The 21167-nt window shown below is 38.7% G+C and overlaps 1 protein-coding gene across 1 annotated transcript; it reads right to left on the reverse strand.

The window, feature by feature from the left end:
- Positions 1–2195: 2195 nt before the first annotated feature.
- On the reverse strand, positions 2196–3641 carry LOC128736019 (uncharacterized). Its single transcript, XM_053830503.1, has one exon. It carries the CDS (start codon positions 3639–3641, stop codon positions 2196–2198), a length of 1446 nt encoding a protein of 481 aa, XP_053686478.1.
- Between the last annotated feature and the right edge of the window lie 17526 nt (positions 3642–21167).

The raw sequence follows: 21167 nt of genomic DNA on the forward strand, positions 1-21167 counted from the left end.
ATTGAAAGAGGCGTCCACCTGCTCAACTTGTTGTCCCGCTACTGTGAAGTTGGTGTCAGGTTGGTGGTGGTCAGTGTTTACTACCATAGACTAAGTTTTTGCTACATAGGCTAAGGTCTCACAGCTCCATCGTTAAAAGCTTCCAAGGCAATCCTCTGACTAATATCTCATCCATAACGATGAGAAACAGATGTGATGATAAAATGCAGCCATGTCTCAAGCCACCAGTAATATGGTCTGGCATGATATCCTTATAGGTAACCCTTATAGGATCGGACAACACGCCGTTGTGCCAAACCTTGCACGAGAACGCCTCGATGACATGGACCAGGTTACCGGAAACTTCTTCACGCCTAAGCGCGCCATAGATGTTTTCGTGGTTTAGTCGATGCTACTATATGATGCGGATCGTTGTTATATGGTCTACACAGTCTATCCCTGGTGTTCTATTGGATTGCATACTCTTGATGGCTGCTTCAATTTCATCCAGTGATGGAACCTCCGAGTTGACGCAGTTAATTCGACGTATTGCTGGCGTCGTACACTGCTGGTTTTGTTGGTCTCTGACATTTGAAACTCGAAAAAATTGTTCAAAATGTTCAGGCTATCGTTTAAGCTGTTCTGTCCGGTCAGTCAGTAGCTGTCCTTTAGCGGCATCTTTGTATTCATCTTGGTAACACTAAGGTGGCAAGAAATATCGTTCAAAAAACGGATATCATCATTAGCGGCGGCGGTTTCTCTTTGTTCAGCTAGGGAGGCTCTCTTGTTCCGCCTACGAGCTTGTTTAACAGCCCTCTCCAGGTCGACAAATCGTTGACGGGTAGCTGTCTTAGCCGATCTGGTTCACGGTCGCTCAATGCCGACTTTTGCCTCTCTCCGCTCTTTGATCTTCCTCCAAGTTTCATCCGAAATCCGCTCCTGCCGCCCACAGGCGTTCTAGATGCCTGTTCATTACTCTTCGATGGTTCCACCAGCTGGCAATTCCCAGGGTCGGGATTCAAGTTATTCGACAAAGGCCCTTTTCACATCAGGATTCTCCAATAGATAGACGTCATAACGGCCCCCAACTTTATCCTTCTGTCTTTGGACACGTGCGACGCGTAAACGTTAGCCGGCGATATCAAGATAATGGTCGAAAGCAGTATCAGTGCTGCGTTTGTTGCGTACATCAAGAAGGCTCCTTCTCCAGTAGATGAAGTAGAAGTAGATGTGGTCGACTAGATTTTCTGTTCGGCTGTCGCGGAAAACCCGCGTGACCCACGTGCTGGTCTATGGGGAAAGGGTGATCTACCAATGACCATGTTGGTATTACCACAGACTTCTGTAAACAGCTCCCTGTTTTCGCTCATCTCTCCTAGGCCATGGCGTCCCATGATACCTTCAAGATCCGCGTTGTGCGAGTCAATCTTTGCGTTAAAGTCGTTGAAGTGGATTTGGATGTCATCCTTCGGAATTTTCTCAACCACGTTGTTTGGCTGGCTGTAGAAACTCTCTTGCCCCTGCAGGTCGGTAGCATCTGTTGGCGCACAGTACTGGATTGTTGTAAGGTTTCTAATCCGTGTTGTAAATCTTGCCACGGCCGCATGTGTGGGCTCCAGGAATTCAACTACTCTATGTCGATTAACATTTTCACCTCGTATACCAGAGTAAAGCAAGACTTGCCAGGATAATGTCTTGTGTTTGCCAGTATTCAGCTAGTGGGCCTCGCTCTGCCCCATGACTTCAAGCTTGAGACGGCCAGCTGCCCTTGAAAGTTGAGTCTGCCTGCTCTACTGGGCATCAGTCTGTTTATTCCATGTTCCGATTCGTGTCCGTGTTTTCATGCTAAAAGTCGTTGCCAATAATCCAGGTTGATTTCTTCTTTTATTTTCATAACCTTTTTTCTGTTTTTGGATATAGTAGGTTGTTAGCCTAAGGTCCCTATCACGCTGACACGGCTGCCATATTAAGGTGGGCGGGAGCCACTGTATCCCTTTCTCTGTTAATGTACGACAACCGAGGTTGCGTACCCCAGCTGGCACCACGTGGAGGTAGCGATAGGAGTTAGTGAACTGAGGTTATGGAATGAACATATGTATTTTCTTTCTAATTGATGTAAATCAGTGAAACTTTTGAACTTTCCTCTACGTTTCGTTTATTACGTTTCGGCTTACTTTATAGCTGTTCAGCCATCATCAGATTTATATAAACAGTTCTTATAAAACAGTGCAACACTTTTGTTGCCCGCTGTTATTCTTTACGGCGACGCTGCCCGTGCCGTGTGGGGTTGGTCTTCTGCTCTGTTCAAACTTTCTTAGTTTGTGCAGGGCGCCGTCATATGCGTTGGAGAAACTCAGAGCGTCCCGCTGTAAATTCACCGTTTTCCCCTCGCGCAGTTTTACATGTAGTGTTTCACCGTTCAATCGTTTGGCTTCGTTGCTCTCTCGCTCTAAAATAGCTGTTTCAGAGAACTTGAAGACATGGCCCTGTTCCACTGCGTGCTGTGTGAGTCCAGTCATCGACGATTTAGTCCGGATTGAGCTTTGGTGTTGCTGCAAACGTTTTTCAAGTGTTTGCGATGTTTGTCCTACATACACTTTGTCACTACATCCACCACACGGTATGCTATATACCACGTTAGTTTGTTGCATTTTGGAGATCTTGTCTTTCAGCTTAGTGAAAATAGTATCTTTCATTTTATTGCATGGTTTGTGCGACACTGTGACGTCATGTTTGCGCAATACTTTGGCCACTTTTTCACTTAAGCATGGGATGTATGGGAGTGATATGTACTTTGTGGTTTTCTCTTCCCTGTCAGTGTTTTGAAGCGTGTTGTAGAGTAGATGCACTCTGTTTGCTAGTGTACGGTTTATCAGCTGATCGGGGTAGTTGTTTTTGCGTAGTGTATCTTTAGCCACTTGTATCCTCTCTTCTCTCTTTGCTGGATCAGTTAACTTTAGAGCACGATCAAAAAGCGCTGTGACTGTATTTACTTTGTGCGCAAAGGGGCTCTCCGAGTAGAAGTCTAGATATCGGCCGTCTTTCTGCTTGGGATGCCAAGATTTTCCAATTTGGTTGTTTTTTCTCGATAGGGTTAGATCCAGAAATCTTAAGCACGATTCTGTTTCTTTTTCTACCGTGAATTGTATCGTGTCGTGTAGTTTATTGAATTCTTGGAGAACGATGTTTATTTCGTCCTCTTTTTCGACTAAAAAACAATCATCGACGTAGCGCTTGTAAAACTCAATCGAGATGTTTTTTTGGGTCAATGTGGCTAACGTAGTTTTTTCGAGCTTCTCCATTATGATGTTAGCGACAACTGGAGAGAGAGGCGATCCCATAGGTACACCCTGGACTTGGGAGAAAAATTTGTTGTTGTATTGAAAGAAAGATGCTTCCAATACTGTTTTCATTGCTGATTTAAAACTCTCCCACGGGATGGTTGAGTGGTTCCGCAAGTCATTCCATTTTTCTTCCACAAATTGGTACACTTCGTCGGTTGGGATGTTGGTGTAGAGCGATACTACGTCTAGAGAGTACATTACGGTACCGTCTGGAATCCGCAGTTTAGATATTTCTTCGGCGAAATCAAAACTGTTGCGTACATGGTACTCCGTTTTTCCAACCAGGTGTTCCAGAATTCCCGCTAGATATTGTGCCATCCGGTACGTACATGAACATATTCACCCTTTGCCAGGCCATCAAGGGTCACACGTACGTCTAATAAGTTTTGATGGTAAACCGTGTTCAAGCATAATCCACCACTGCTCCTTTCGATTAACTGAATCAAATGCCGGTTTGAAGTTTATAAACAAATGGTAAATCTGCAAGTTGAATTCCCGGAATTTATCGAGTCGCATTGTGAAATATAATGATTTATTTAAAAAGAGCATTTAAAAATTAATTCTGCCCAATAACTTTGCACTCGATTGTTCGACAATGTTCTACTAATGTAATGTTCAATTTTGGGCAGCTTCGGGCAAACCTACCAGCTTTTAGAGGAAAGCACTCATTTTTTCTTCAAAAAAAAAAAATCTATCAAGAGCACTCCGAAGGAATCTCCGAAAAACCAACTTGTTAAATTTTCGTCTTAGTGAAAAAATGTTACACTATTCAGCAAAGTTGTATATTTTAATGTGTTTTACAACAAGAATTTTTTTTAGCATCTTCGAGATGATTAACGTTTGTTGCATGGGAGTTATAAACAAATTTCGAGGGTTCTGAGTGCATGCCCACTGCAACTAGCTAATGCATTGAGTTGTTATTAGAGCTCAATCAGTATCTGCCAAGGTTTTTAAAACAGATACTATATATGTGTAACATAATCCTTGGAGTCCTTATTAAAAAGTTTCATCTGGTAGTCTTGGAAGACAAAACAATACTGTTAAGTTAACTAAAATATATGTTGAGATTGGGAAAGATTAAAACAAACTATTACTAAATGCAAACGTTTGCCCCGTTATACACTGTTTATATTTCGTTGCCCACATTTCATTCACCCTCTACTTCCGCTTGCATGGTGGTTTAAGGGTGAGTACACACTTTTATAGTCGATGCTTGTTCATGGTTGTACACTTTTCGATACAAAGATTTCTATGCAGTTCTCAGCCTCCGACCAACCATTTGTTCGATAAATATAAATGATTTTCCGAAGCGAAAAGGATGGAAAATCGATCTGAGATGTGTTGTTATAATTCTTATTTGCTCCTTCTCAACTATTTCGCCCCGACCATCCTATGGGACTCTGACTGAACAATGTTATTTTGATCTGGCTATTATGGCAGATAATAAATAATCGGCTGTTGGAAGAGCATAGTGTGTATATCCGTTAGACGCACTGGGTTTTGGAGGTTAGGGGCAGGAAACTGAAAGAATAAAGGGTAGCTGTTTGTTGAACATTTTCTGTATAGAAAATATTTATTTTGAAGTATTGTCGAAAGCAACCTATAAAACTCCCATTAGTTTTACGAAATTAGTAAACGAAAGTTTTTTTTTCTATTCTGATACTACAAAATTGATAAAATATTGATTCATTAGCACTTCGAACAGCAAATATTCACGCTCAAAAATAACTCTTTTGGCAATAGTGATGTTAATTAATAATATTAATAATTTGAATCATATAAATGATAACAATGATCGTAGTAATAATAACGAGACACATCATTAAATACCGTTGATAAGCCGAATAACTTATTTATTTACTCAACTATATCAATAGGAAACCAGCCTGAGCTACTGTTGGTTATCACAAATGAATGCGCGTATCATATTATCAGCCATAAACAATCCAATAAATTTCAATCATTCCACACCGTGGTGCAATAAGTCCCAGAGCGTATAAATTACTCACCCATATCGAACGAAATAGATATTTTCGTGCTCCATCAATTCTTTTTATTAAATGTTTGAGTAAATACTTCACATTGACATCAAAAATGTTTATCATTTTGCTATTCCATCCTGCCTTTCTAGTATAACCCTAGGTTCCTGGGGGTGCATTTTTCAAATGAATATCAGATCCAGATCCCTACAAACAGCATTGGCGATTTGGTGGTGGACGTCGGAGCATAAGAATTTGAGCAAACATCCCGGAATGGCCCTTTTTGCACGGCTTTCTTTTATTTGGTTCGGCTTGGTCTGTGAATGAACTAGCTATCCTTTCGTTTGGCATTTCGTCATCGTTTACCAATCTGACATGTAACCAGGGAACTGAGGGTTCACTTCATCAATGTTTCTGGCGAAAAGTGTATACTTCCGACTCGAATAAATGTTTGCGTGTGTCCTTCAAACGCAAACGAAGCTGGAGTGTTTGTTTTACTGTACAGCAATGTAATTAACTTTTAATTACTGCGATTACCCCAGCAGAGATCTTTTTCTATTCTGGTAGCTTTAATTAATTCAGTATTGACCAGGAAAATCAACCAAGTGAAATCAAATATGTTGATAATTTTATAATTAAATATAGAAAACTAAGGCCATAAATCAACCAAGGCTTAAACATTTTGTAGATTTGGCATTGCTAGTATAGGGCTAGTAAATAAGAATAAGGCAAATGAGATCGTTTGAAAAAAGTAACAATGTCTGTAATAATATTGTAAAGCAAATTGAGTTTCAGAGAATTCTCTAACAATCATTTCTTCACGAATAGATATTGGTACATATATTGAATATAAAGCATAATGGCTTTGGTTTAATACTGTGACAATGAGAGAAAATTTATTCATGGAAATTCCGGAACTAAACCTGCATATTGCAATTTTACCTGCTGACGCATTAAGTGACTTCAGTTTTCAGCAAGGACTGCGGAATAATAATAAAATTAATTACAACCGACCACAACATCACCCTATAATAAGCTAAGGCTATTATCGGTTTAAAGCTCGAATGCAAACATTGGAAATATTCTTTTGAAAAGCTCAACGCCTCTATTTTGGGAGTCAGATAAATGTTTTCATTCATTTACCAAATGAGCATCTTTCCGCAACTTCGGATAATCCTTTTTGCGGGATCGACCGTCCCTTTTTCTGCTTAACACATCTCCAACAAATTTCCATAAAATCACCTTTGACGAAACATTAGCTTCAGCACTGCACACAGATCGTTTCATCCTAATTATTTATTTGCATACATAATAATTAATACCATTAGACTTTGCATTAGAAAGGATTAGGAGTACTGAGATGCTAAACTTCGTAAACGAGAATGCTACCCGCTAACTGCCGATCTGCTCAGTTGCTCTTAATTTCCCACGCATCTTCCCTCTTTTTTCTGCTTCTCTTTGAACTTTTTCTTTATGGTAGTCCTCCGCTTGCGGCTCAATTTTGTGGTGGTCTGTTTTTCCCGATGCTTTTAGGGTTTTGTTTATTTAACTATTTTCGAAAATTACCTCGTTTATCGGTTTAATGGCAAGAGGTTTAACTCCTTCCTATATTTACGCTCACTGTTCGCGGACGGAGGGATGGCACCTCGCGAAGATATCTAGTTTAGGAAGTGTAAAAGAATAAAGTCTTACTTAAAACTCTTTATGGATTCGGGCTTGGGTTACTGGTGTGGGAAAAGGCGTAAGGTTTTGCGATGAGTTTACCCTACTGTTTGATATTATCCAAGTAATTTAGAAGAACGTTTTTGATAAAAATTTAGTAGATGCTTTTAATTATTGCCTCAACCTTAAATGGTTTATTAGTGAAAGATAACCGCTGGGAAGTTTTCGTTTTGTACAGCTTATTGCTATAAATGAAATGAAATGAATCGAAATTTCAACAATTATTATTGTAAATACTAAGTTAAAAAAGAAAAACAAAACAATGTAAATAATACAATGCTTAATCAATCAAAGTCCTGACCTGATGGATTCCCACACACCAAGCGGAACATACTTTTTTATATACAAACAATCTGCATTTTTTGTTCTTTTGACAAAAACATGCTACCTTAATTGTGCATTGGTTGCAAATTTGATGACATCAACGAAGACGAACGGAGTGCATTGCAAGAAACCTAAAACACCACAACAAAAGGATGCAATTTAGTAGCCCCAGCACAGTTTGATTTTACATTTTTCACACCATCGTTGCAACATGTTCTCATCGGCACCTTCGACTTCCTCTTTTTTTATATCCCCGTTCTCAATCAGAACCAACGTTACGGAAAAAAACGGATCAGAAATAAACATCGACCCAAGAACGTGAAATTGTACGCAATCGCGCGCAAAAATCTATTGTTTTATTTGGATTGCTGTCGTTTTTTTATTGTACGACGCTACACGGCTCTTGAAAGCTACAAGGTTTAATTTATGATCGGCCAGCATCGATTTGTTTCAGTCCGCGCAGTTGTGCCTTGTGGTTAGTGGACACCGTTTGCCACCTTTAAAGCACGAGATGACTATTTTAGGGATGTTTGATAATCTTTATGCTACCGGCTGAGTGCAGCAAAATTAAACTTTAGAATTATAATGCTATTAAAAGGATTTTTTGGTTTTGTTTACATAGAAGTAAATTTCCATGAGTGCGAATTCCCATTTCAAGCTTACCAATAGCGATTACACAATGTTCAAGAAGTCAACTAGCCCCAGATTGGTTTTACTTTGTAATGAATAGAGTTTTCGTCGTAAGTATTTCAAGTTGCGAAAGAGAACTTAAGATTTTTATCAATCGACTTAATGACTTAACCAAAGGTATGAAAATATATTGGAGGCGATCAAATACTAAGGGGATTTAACTTATCTCCCCTACTAATGTCAATCTCGCACTAAATGGAGGCACGGCCCAAAAAAGCAAAGCCTTGGACTAATTTGTCTTTTTAAGATTTGACCTTCCGTTAACGACAGACTTTGCAGCCGACTAGTAGAGTACAGAATAGTTACGGGGCTAGTGCAAGGATCCCACTGACTCTATCTAGCAGCACTACTCTGCCAAGATTCGAACATAGGACGATTGGCTTATTAGATCAGCGTTATACCTCGAAGCTAACTGGCGGTTAAGAGGCACGGCCCAACACGTTTCATATCTGCACGGTTTAATTTTCTATCTGGTATAACTATTTCTTTAAAAATGAGTCCAAAATAGAGACGTGCGCATGTTTTAGAGTTAATGGATCTCAGACCTGGAGTAAGGAATTTCCTAAATATGCGTCTCAGAAGTCGTAAATTGCGTTCGACTTAATCGAGTCATCGTGCACCTTGGACCCCTCTATTCCTGGTGCCAGTAGAACTGTTGAAGAAAATCGTTTTCGTCGCACTGTCGTCCGGCATCGGTATGACTTGTCCTACCGACTTTCGTCAGATCTCCAAGAAGTCTCTCCAAGTAGTGCTCGTCATTCATATGCTTCCACCACTTTCCAGTTTCAGTTTGTACTTTGCCAAATATCGTTCGCAGTACCTTCCGATCGAACACGGTAAGGACGTCTATGTCCTCTGCTAGCAGCGTCACAGTTTCAAGTTCACAAAGAACTAATAATTGGCACTGCAAGGTAAATTTTGAAAGTAGATAGGGTTTTGTGTACAAATTGGCTCAAATCGAAAGCTGTCCTGCATCAATAGAACAAAAAGATCCTAGAACAATATAAAACTCCAGCACAGATCTTGTGAGTCCAGTCCTTGCTGGTTTGCTGTTTAAAAGTTCTATCCACATAAAATTTTTGTTGAGAGTGCTGGTAATGTGGAGTGCATGCAAAAATATACGCGAAAACTCCATCTACAAGGCATATTGATAGATTGACATCAAACTGATATTTTGCTGCTATTTGTTCTGATTTTTTCTACCTTTTGCATTGCTTAACTAGTTTAATTTTACATAGGAATCAAAGTATGGTGTCGACTAATTATTGTTTGTAACTTTTTGGAAAATGGCGTATGTAGTCAAACCAAAATCGTAACAAATTTTCAGTTACTCTCCGACGTAATAAAAAGCGAAACGTCGGAGAGTAACTGAAAATTTGTTACGATTTTGGTTTGACTACATACGCCATTTTCCAAAAAGTTACATAGGAATCAAAGATATAGCAATTCTATACGAAGTAAATATTTTTCGCTGATTACTCTAACGTCCGGTCGTAGAGGACACAACTTAGGTTCAAAAAATCTTATATTTTCATGTCAAATTTGAACTGAAAACAACTTTATCAAGCCAATGTTCAGAAATATTGCATCTTTTATTTATTAAAACCATTTGCAACTGCACTTTTATGAAATTTACTCAATTCTCTTTGTTTTAATGGTTGAACCGTTCAACAGTTCTCATTTGTTTACCTTTTGAAACAAAGACGTCATAATTCGGACACCATGAGACTGCAATTAACTATTGTTCCATGCTTTCCGAATATTTTTTTCAATTTTTGTTTTTGACAAATCCTAGTGTCCGACCATAGAGGACTTCCCCATACTAGTGTTATTTTCCGTAGTCACCAGTGATACCAAATACACGAACTGATCTACCACTTGCGGTTCGTTGCCGTCTATGGTTATCGTCCGTAGAAGGCGTGCGTTTGTCACCTTTGAGCCTCTTCCTCTTATGTATTTGATCTTCAACGCATCTATTTTTGGCCTTATCTTCCTAGAATCCGCTTTGAGTCTGACATAGATTGTCTTCGCCATCGCAAAGTTCTTGGCTATGATATCAAAATCATCTACATAACCTGGAAGTTAGCTAGCTTTGGTGAAAATCGTACCTCTCGTTTCGAAGCGCACTCTCCGGATCATGCCCTCAAGGGCGATGCTGAATAGCATGCAGAAAAGGTCGTCACTTTGTCTCAACGCTCGCTGCGTCTCGAAGGAACTCGAGAGTGTTCCCGAGATACCTACGAAATGCATCTCTTGGTCCTATGTAGCTCTAATCAGTCGATCAGTTCCTGCATAGTCTGTCATAGCTGGTCCTGATAGAGTGTATCGTATGCTGCTCCGAAATCAATAACGATGTGATGCGAGGACACGTTGTACTCCGGACATTTCTGCAAGTCCTGTCGGATGGTAAAAGTCTTTTTTTTATTCAAGGTGGAGGAGCGTTTGGTGAGGGAGAATGGTAGAGTGGATGATATTGCGAAACTTCGATGTGGAGCCAAAAATATACTGGGAAGTTCAATTATTATTCTACGCTCCTCCACCTTTGATAAAAATGATTTACGTTGGACCGCGACAGAGGCAAAGACAAGTAAAAATGGTAAAAGTTTGTTTTGTAATTACGCCATCCCCATGAAACCTGTTTGATAATTCTCTACGAAACCATGTGTTGTCGACAAAGCCATAGCGTAACATTGTGGTGCTCTTGGTGAAAACCCGATTTAGCACTACTTCGTTTCTTTAATCCGTGGTCCTTCCAAAAAAATCTTTTTTTTTGATAAGATTTCAAGCCACCAACCCGATTCTGAACCTGCACTAATTTCTGGACTACATTTTTATCAGATTATGTTCCAAATTTTGTAACAAACTTTGGAACAGATTAAAACTACATTCTGGACCAGATTTTGAAGCACATTTTTGATCAGTTTTGGTCATATTTTGGACCTGGAGCAAATTTTGGGCCACAGTTTCCTGTCCTGGACTAGATTGAGAACCGCATTTTTTATCAACTTCAGATTTTGGAACAGTATTATTGATCAGATTTTTGACCAGGTTTTGCATTAGACTTTGGATTAGATTTTGGACTCAGATTCTAGATCTGGTTTGGACCACATTTTGCATTTGCATGGAATTCTGGACTAACTGGACTTTTGGACCGTTTTTATCAGATTTGTTCTAGATTTTGGATTACGTTTTGAAAATAATTTTTGATCAGATTTTAGAACAAGATCCTGGAGCTAAATCAGATTCTAGATCAGATTTTGAACCACATTTTTTTTAGATTTGGACCAGATTTTGGACCACATTTTGCGATCAAATTTCGGACCAGTTGCTGGACCTGATTGTAGACTTTGCCCCGATACTGAACGACATTTTTTATCAGGATTTGGTTCCAGAATCTGGTGTTTTGCATCAACTTTGGGTGCAGATTCTGGAACTGGACTGGAATATAAATCAGCTTTTGGGCCACATTTTTGATCAGATTTTGAACTACCAACCAGATTTTGGATCAGGTTCGAATCAGGAATCAAATTTTGGATCTGGAATTTATTTTAAACCTGGATTAGTTGCGGAATTTTTTTTATTAAATTTTGTTCTAGATATTGTAAAAATTAGTAACAGATTTAAACTAGGCTTTGAATCAGATTTCTAACTACATTTTTAATTAGATTTTGGCAACATTTTGGACTATATTCTCGTCCTGAACTAAATGTTGGACCTCCATCAGGATCTGCCCTGGATTTTTATTCTCATATTTTTAAAATTTGAACCAGGTTTTGGATAAAATTTTGGACCACATTTTTATCAGGTTTTGGATCAGATACTAGACCTGGTTCCAGAGCATCGCAGCGTAACATTGTGACGACCTTGGCGAAGATCCGATTTGGCGGTCCTAGTTGTTTCTCAGTGTTCCTTCGAAGTTAGTTATATTATAGAATTAGACTGTCATACATGATTCGTACAACTCCTTATATCCAGTACTTCGCTGCACTCAAGAGTGCCTTACTGAAGTTCAGGCGGCGTTTTCGCCCCCTTGAGCTAGTGCTCTTTGCAGGGGCCAATCTAGCCAATTACACGCTACGGCGCTGGTTATCAGTGACAGCCTGCGTAACAGGATCTGGGAGAGCGCCTTATAAGTGGCGTTTACCAGCGTTATGCCGCGATAATTGCAGCAGTCGAGCAGATCACCCTTTTTGTAGATGGAACAAACCACTCCTTCCATCCATTCCTTCGGCAGCATCTTCTCCTACCAAATCTTGGAATAAACTTAGGGTACAGCCGTTGCCAGTGTTTCTCGGTCATGTTTATAAAGCTCTGCTAGAAGGCGGTCCTTGCAATCGGTTTTGTTGATCTTCAGCAACCCGATTTTCTGGAGAATTCATGGAAATCAAGTGCTGGGATATTACTATCCTACCGGGACCTTAGGATAACTTCCGTTCCGCCTACTTTTGCAACGTCGTCATAGAAGTGTTCATCGAAGAACTGCTTCCACCTGTCGACCCTTCCGCGCCTGTCTCTACACCTGTCAGATCTCACATGTCAGAGACACTTCTCGTAAAACTTGCGCGTGTCATTAACTCAGAATAGTTGTTCTAATCTTCACTATCGTTATTCTCCTTTCAGTGCTTTTCACTCCACAGGAGGCATCAAAAATCTTTTCTGAAAATTTTACTAGAAGTAGATTTTTTGTTGTGTTAATTGTGACTGTATTGTTAGTCAAGTCTCTTATTATACGGTTTTTACGATTTTGGAATTAACACGGTTTTTTTGACAATTTTTGAATGAACACGTTTTTTTACAACATTGTTCGAATTAAAGCGGTTTTTTAAACAGTTTTCTTCTACGCGTCACGTATCCCCCGTGTAAAAAAGACTTGAGTGTAATTATCATAAATTAGAAAATGAAGATAATTGATGATTGATTGGTGTCTTTGTATGTGTTATTTAGAGACGCCGCGGCAAGGTTACAGAGTCTGCTTCAATAAGTGAATGATCGTGGGTTAGAAGCTTATAGCGAATATGTTTATTCAATCCGGGTTGCAACTGGATGAATTTTATGTGTCAGATAGGAGCAAATGAACACAAAAAATTCATTCAGTTCCAACCCGGATTGAATAAACAAATTCGCTATTAGTAAATTCAAGGACCAGGATGTCTTCAACTCGCCAAATGTATAGTTTTGATCTAGAAATAGAAATTCTCGAGATACTAAAGTAGAAATCTATTGACAAAGTTTCAGTCGAATCAGTGGCATTGAGAAAGTTAAAATATCTTATTGATACTAATTTTTTAAATAGACGGAAGCTAATAATTTAGCATAAAGTGGATTCTAAAAAAAAATGTAAATCAACATGGTATAGGGTCGATTATCTTATCTGAAATATTAACTTTTCTGAGTAGCCCTGAAAGTCATTAAAAACAATATAAATTGAAAAGCGGAAAACCGATTTGCGTACCTATATGGGAAACACATTTTAATGTACAGTCAGTCCACAATCATGGGTCACACACAATTATGGGTCATTTTAGCTTTTTCTGCTGATTAATGCGTGAATATTATATTGGGTATGAAATGGGGAAGGCAACTAGGAAGAAGCGTCCAACATAGCTCTAGCCATCCCAAGCCCCTACCTAGCGCCTCCACGTGGCCATACCTGGAAATACTTCAATTTGTATAATTGAGTAGCCAAGCTAGGAGGTGCGGGGTCGTGCGGTTTTCAGTTCCTAACCTTACAAATGTAGTTTTAGGCAACCATTAAACCACACGACTTTATTTTCAAGTATTATATGATTTAAACTAATATTTTTGGCAAACTAATCTATTTTCAGAGAGCGAAATAAGGCGCTTTATCCTTGGCCAATTGCAGCCTGGCTTCTGGTCTAAATACCATTAGTTCATCCCTGAGGGTCCGGAGTATCACTTAACCTTTATTAGCAAAGATACTCCCAACGATTGTAAATAAATCATTATCTATGTATACGGGAAGCGTTTGGTACGGGAGGTCCACGCTTTCTTCCTTCCCCTTGATTTCAAGGAGTTTAATGGAATTAGATATTTTTTCTGGTTCCACTTGATTCCTTGGAATTCTCTCTGCGGTACATGCTGCGCAGTTGGCCTGGCCGTTGACAAGAAAAATGATTGATTCAAGTAATCGTCATTTTCCAGGATGCCTTCAAGAATTGGCTGCGTTAGTGTGAGATTAGATTAGATTAGATTAGATTAATGCGTGAATATTATACGAAGTGATTGATAAAATTGTTACTCTAAGTAGCACTAATAATTTGATAAATCATTAGGTGATATTTAAACGCTAGTAGCTAGAGCTAAAATGACCCACAATTGTGTGGGAACCATGATTGTGTGGACTGACTGTCTATGTGGAAGTTTGAATGAAAAGAATTAGCAAAATTTTTAAAAAATAATATTGGTTAGTTCCTTTCAGTAAGTTTTAACTAGTCTGTTCTACTCTTTTGCTGCTGTTTTTTTTTGAGTTTTGATAATGTTCTTCAACATGTTATCATAAATCCTAACTATTTGCTAATATCAAACTGTAGTTGTAACTGTCTGGTACAAGGGTTCAATTTGATCCTTGCTATGATACGACTCTGAATAAAATTGTGAATGCAACTGAAACAAATAAAGATAGAACGAAAACATACTTGTTGGAACTTTTTCGAGAGTCCGCTGTCAGAACCGGTTTTAATTTTTTTATTAACCTTACATTTCTGTGACAGGTTCAAAAATCTTTTTCTAAAAATTAAAATTTGTCAAAAAGCAAAAATTTGTCAAAAATTGCTATATTAATGTATTAGTTAGGATTCTTCGGCTCAATTGGCTGCTATAATTGTCTCTATCATGTGCAATGAAAATGAATATGTTGAATTAATTTTGTCATCCCTAACGACTGCCGAATAAAGGTAAACGGATGTAACTTTCTGTCGCCGGTTAAAGACAAGAAGGTGAGCGTGGTGTGCAACGTCTAAAGACCGAATAACATTTTCGGTTGGGGAAATAACTGTGGCTGGAAAACAGAGAGTCCGATGTTTTAAATTCAAACAGCGGATAAAATAGAGGATATCCTAAGATTTTAAATATTTCACACCTCTTTTGCTGCCAGTGTCGTTTACCATAGGGGATTATTGTTTTCAGTCGCTTGGCGGCATTTTTTTTGTATTTGGGTATAACATTCTCTGGTATCGTCGCAGTGCTTAATCGAAGTCGTCATCGAATTTTGCACCTTTGATTTTCTTGTTTTGGTAACTCTAATATATATACAGGCTATCTGAATACCTGGGTGGTATTCGAATAATTTCTATTCATGGTGTCTTTACACTCCAAATTGCTGTGAGGAACTGATCTCAACTGTAAGATAACGAAATTTGAATAAATTATGGAATCGTTTTGGTAGAGTGTGGTGAGTGTGAATAGTTTACTATACCAGCAGCGCTACAGATTAGCGGTCAGGGACTCAAACGAACTACCTACAATTACTCATACGCTGCAGCGCCAGCAAATCGCGCGAGAAACTTTGTGTAAAACACTACATAAATCGTTGCATCAGACATATTTGCTGCAGACAATTAGCATAATTTATAGCACTTTTACTTTTGGCTGCCCGTCCTTTACGGATTGTTCCCTGCATGGATATACCTTTTTATTGCCAGTATTATGCATGAAGCCGCTCTATATGAATATTTTTCGTACAACCAACGTATGATGATTTCGGAAGCAAATACTTTTGCTTTCATTATTATTTTAGAATAAAATAAGTTCGGCGTAGGTACTGAAATTCTGTCTTTCTAAAGGTGATTTAATAAAACGAGACGAGGATGCTGGTAGAAAAAATCATCAATACAATTTTTCTATTTAAGTAGACCGACAGCTCTTGTAGTTGCAACTGAAGAATATGAGTGTTTGAACCAATATTCTAATTCTAAAATAACCAATCTTTTAAATAGCGAAAAGAAGGGTAGAGAAAAATTGCATTAAAGCTTTTTAAAACTAACGAAAGTCTGAAGAGAACATACTACAGTATCCGTTCAGAAAAAGATTAGTTAGACAATTGTTGTATTTTATCAACCTAAGCTAAGTTGTTATTACTTAAGCATTCTTGATGATTAAAACAGTGTTTAGTTTTAAAACTGCGCTGTATAATAGTATCTATCTAACACAATTAAATATAATAGGATATTTTAAAACTAAATTAAATTCTTTTTTATTGGTTTATTCTCTAGTTTTCTCTACCGAGAAAATTCGCAAAATGCAGTTATTAAAAGCATATACACTTCGAGACACGAATAACGCCGAGGGGTACATTGGTTCTGAGCATTTATTAACCGTTATGTGTGCAACAGGGTACCCGGGTACCTTTTCAGTTTTAAAATAGTTATAACTCATTCAGTTTAAAACATACGTCATTGAAATTTTGCGACATCGTAAAACTCGTGGATCTTAAGGAATTGAGGTATTTTTGGTGTTTATCCACAAAGGGGATTAGCCATGAGAGGCACTTGGATTTTTTTATTACGTAGGAGGGCGACAAGGGTACCCGGGTACCCATGATTTGCTATGTTCATAACTTTGGCCATCTTGAACCGATTTGGATGAAACCAGTGGCATTTGATTCGTACATTTATCTAGTTTTGATTAGATAAAACATTTGGCCATCAAATGACATGTAGTTCCCGGGAATCGATAATTCCGGAGCAATGTCCGGTAAAACGTGGGAAGCCGTTTGTTTTGAAAGAATATCAGCTTTCGGCAAAGCTATTAGCTTTGAACTTGACATTGTGGACTCTTTTTTCATCTTATTATATAAATTGGTGACTTTAGATTGCATTGGCCATTCCAGAATTGGGTTTCTGTAGGGTTACAGATGGCCAGTTGGGTGCCTAATGCAATATTATAGCTGGTTTAGCGGATCTATTAGACGTTTTGAACCGATATGGCCAGTTAGTACTGATTAATAATTTCGGAACTGGTTCGAAATGTATAACGGATGGTTCTACGTTTTAAACTGTTCTGAAAATGCATTATCTTGAATTCTGTGGTATCATCTGTGACCCCGTAGAAACCATTTTCGAAATAACCAATCAAAATATATCGAAATGTAAAAAATATCACCTACCGAACTAATTCCAAGAACTTTGATACCCATATTGCCTGGTTTTACCTCCAATCCTAGACTGGCCACCCATGACCCCACAGGAACCTACTCCGGAATGGCCAACCTGATTCATCTCATTATATGAAATAGTTCATTGTATGAATTTTTAGATTTTTTTTATCCGCATGACTGATTTTCCTGCAATACAATCAGTTCTCTACCTCACTGCGGACACCCTGCCGGAATTCCGGATTTTCGGGCCCCGTATGTCTTTTAATGGCCAAATGGCCAAGTAATTCAAAACTAGATTAATTAACGAATCAAATGACACCTATTTCATAAAAATCGGTTTAAAATTGTTGATGTTATAACAATATCAATTTTGGGTACCCGGGTACCCTTGTCGCCCTGCTAAAGGTGTTATTTTTGTCGCACACATAACGGTTAACTAGAAGGGTCAAAGATTGGCATGGATGATTGACAGGTTAGATGCATGGTTCAACGTTCGATCTGTGAGTATAATTCAGTACTAATCTAGGATATGAATCAAATGGAATTATTTTTTATCTATGATTTGAAATATTTCAACTCATAGTACTCATTAACATTTTGTATTTAACAACGTTATATATTTTTATACTGCTATCTTCAGCACTGAAGGAAATTGTAAGTTTTAAAACTGATTAGAAATACACGCATTTGTAAAAATATTAGCGAATTAGCAGGGCAAGTAACAAATTTGTACTAAGCAGTCGATTTTGCCGACAGTGAATCTCTTGCAATGGCCAAAGAGAGTCAAGAATACAAAGAGGAGAGTCAAATTTGCATATTTATGCTGGATCTTTTCCATAACACAGCGTCCAGAACATAACCCAGAACATGACAATCAGTCATACTGTGGATGAAGATTATCCGACAGCTAGTCATTTTGTCACGAAAATGGTACTTCGATATATATTAGCTTTCTTCCGTGCCTCGTCGGGGTTCATCACTGCTGTTGGTGTTAGAATGATGACGGTGAATAGGTACTAAATATGTTTAACAAGATATTTCGTCGTTACGGCATGGGCACGAAACAAAGTCACACCTCGCGAAGGTGTGCAATATAAGTTCTTCAGTGCCAATTGTCATGAAATAGTAATTTCAATTGAAAGTTCTGAGTACCTTGCCCATGTTATAATGAATTATTTTATATATATTATAAATAAAATATTTCAAAAGTACACTCAACATTCACGGGCATGGGTATGGAAATGTTTACGGGTACGAGCGCGGGCTTCTGGCTTCCAATAGTTATTTCCCAGCTAGCATTTTTATATGTATACTAGCTGACCCGACAAACTTCGTATTGCCACAAATTAAACTGTGTTGTACATAAATCGTGAATCTCGGATGACCTTTGTAACAATCTTGAGTTTTGCAAGTTTCTGGGGAGTTCATGGGTGTTTACATATACAAATTTTCCTCACAGTAAAGTAGAAAACAACTCCCCCCATTGCTTAGCCTGATAAAACAAAGCGGATAGCATTAAAATATTCGCCATCATTACAAACCATTTCGCCGAATACCATTTTGCGGGACACCAATTCTCGGTTGACCATAACGCGGAATATAGAGTTTCGCAGAATACCGTTTCGCAGAATACCGTTTCGCGAAGAACCTTACGCGGGATGTACCATTTCACGGAAAATCTTTTCGTAGAAAGTACCATTTCGCAGGGGTGACCCAACTGAAGGAAAGTAATAGAGGTCAGTAGAGCTAGGAAAATAAATAAACTTAGATAGAGGTGATCTCTACGGGGGGCTTAAAAATCAGCATTACGTATATAATACATGCTAATAAATCGTGTTTGATGCGCAAAATTGGCATATCGGTGGTATTTTGGAGGTGATTATGGTGGAGGAGGTATTAGTAATTATATAGGATAATATCCGATTAAGCCCGACCCGCTCCGTGCTACTATACGATTCTGTGCTGAATATCGTATGTATGTCAGCTATTATCATTATATACGATTGAAACTTGGGCGGACTTTATTAAGCTTTAGTTTCGATTCCGAATTTGTTAAGAGTTATTTACGATAATTATTGGTAATTGATGTACGATTTGGTGCTAGCTGGGCTAGCTGTTCTGTAGGGTCCGTTTGATGATAACCCAATATTTTTTGACTGGGTGGAGCTTTGGTTTGGGTACTACTTGTATGTGTAGGCGGCACACAACTACGTCCTTTGTTCCGTAACGACCATTCGAAACACCATATTGCTTCAGGAGAGTCGGCAACGTTTACGTAAATTTCCAATTTGCTGGCTGACAGTTACAGGCATAGATAGCCTGCCAAACCAGATATTTCTTAGCGAACTTTGACAGTTCCGTTTGCTCGAGAATGTCTGTTTCGTCTCAAATTTGGCTTGTTTTTTACCGTAACCTATCAACTTTCACCGGATGCACGATAGGAAACCCTCCAAGCAGTACCTGAGTTCGCCACTCTCTGCTTTCAGTTTGTAATCAGCCAAATATCATTCGCAGTTCCTCTTATTCGAACACGGCAAGGGCGCGTCTGCCCTCCGTGAGTACCGTCACAGCTTCATATTCGTACAGAACTATTGATCTAGAGAGAGTTTTGTACATCGTCAGCTTCGTAAGCCGGCAAGTGCTCCTTAATTGCAGCGTTCTTTAAGGGCAAAGTAGGCCCAATTTCCTGCTTGGATGCGCCGCTGGATCACCTTACTAGCGTTGTTGTCCTGGGTCCCGATCCCAAACACGAACGCATCTACCGCTTTTAGTTCGTCGCGGTCAACAGTTATCGCCCGTGGGAGACGCGCGCTTGTCTTCAATGAGCCTAACTCTTTCAGGTATTCGGTTTCCGACGCATTTAAATCTCAAGCTCTATTTTCATAGACTTCGCTTACAGTATGACGTAGATTGTCTCCGCCATCTCAAAGTTTCTGGATATGACGTCAAAGTTATCTGCGAAACCTAGTTGGCTACCTTTGCTAAATATCGTGCCCAGGGATGATCACTTTGACTCAATTTTGATTCATTTGACAGTAATACAGTAACTAAGTGAACGTTCATTTAGTTACTAATGAGGTACTAGCATTGTTGCTCCGTAATTACAAAAGATACAGCAAAACTTTGTGCAACAAAATTGTCGATAATAATTAGTTCTACAAATGTCCCATACATAACTTTGACAAATTTTGCTCGGCTGAGACGATACTGTCAAATGAATAAAAATTAAGTAAAAGTGATCGGACTATCCCTGATCATGCCTATCGTTTCGACGTCCACCCTTCGAAATATACCATCAAGAGCGATGTTGAAAAGCATGTAGGGAAGGCCGTCATCTGGTCTCAATCGACTGTTGCTGTTGTTATTTTATTTGAGAGGTTTTACACTTTCGTGCATTCGCCTCTATTATCAATCGACTGTATCCTATGCTGCTTTGATGACAATAAAGATGTGCAGGGATGCACGATCACACTGGCTCAATTTACATTCATTTTACAGTACCGTTTTAGCCAAGCAAATTTTGACGGAGATTGATATGGGACATTTGTAGAATTGGTTATTATCTGCTATTTTGCTGAATAAAGTTTTGCTGTGTCTTTTGTAGTTACGGTGCCACAATGCTAGTAGTTCATTAGTAGCTAAATGAACGTTCACTTGGCTACTATTGAGCTACTATCATTATAGCACCGTAAATACAGAAGATACAGCCCCACTTTATTCAGAAAAGTTGTAGATAATAACTAGTTCTTCAATCATCCCATACATAACTTATTCAAATTATGCTTGACGGAGACGGTATTGTCAAATGAATGTAAATTGAGTCAAAGTGATTGTGATACTTGGGCACGTTGTACTCTGATATTTCTGCAAGTTTTTTCGAATGGTTAAAATTTGGTCCGTCCCTAAATGAATGCATGACCGATTTTTATGATAACAAATTTCGGAAAAATCGAACTAGAGGTTATTTTCTCCATTTATTTTGACGTAGAACTACGTCTTTGTTTACTATACTGA

Source organism: Sabethes cyaneus, chromosome 2 (assembly GCF_943734655.1).
Source record: "Sabethes cyaneus chromosome 2, idSabCyanKW18_F2, whole genome shotgun sequence".
NCBI classification, from domain to species: domain Eukaryota; kingdom Metazoa; phylum Arthropoda; class Insecta; order Diptera; family Culicidae; genus Sabethes; species Sabethes cyaneus.

Excerpts from the sequence above, each read along its gene's own strand:
- LOC128736019 (XM_053830503.1), bottom strand. The coding sequence starts at position 3,641 with ATGGCACAATATCTAGCGGGAATTCTGGAACACCTGGTTGGAAAAACG.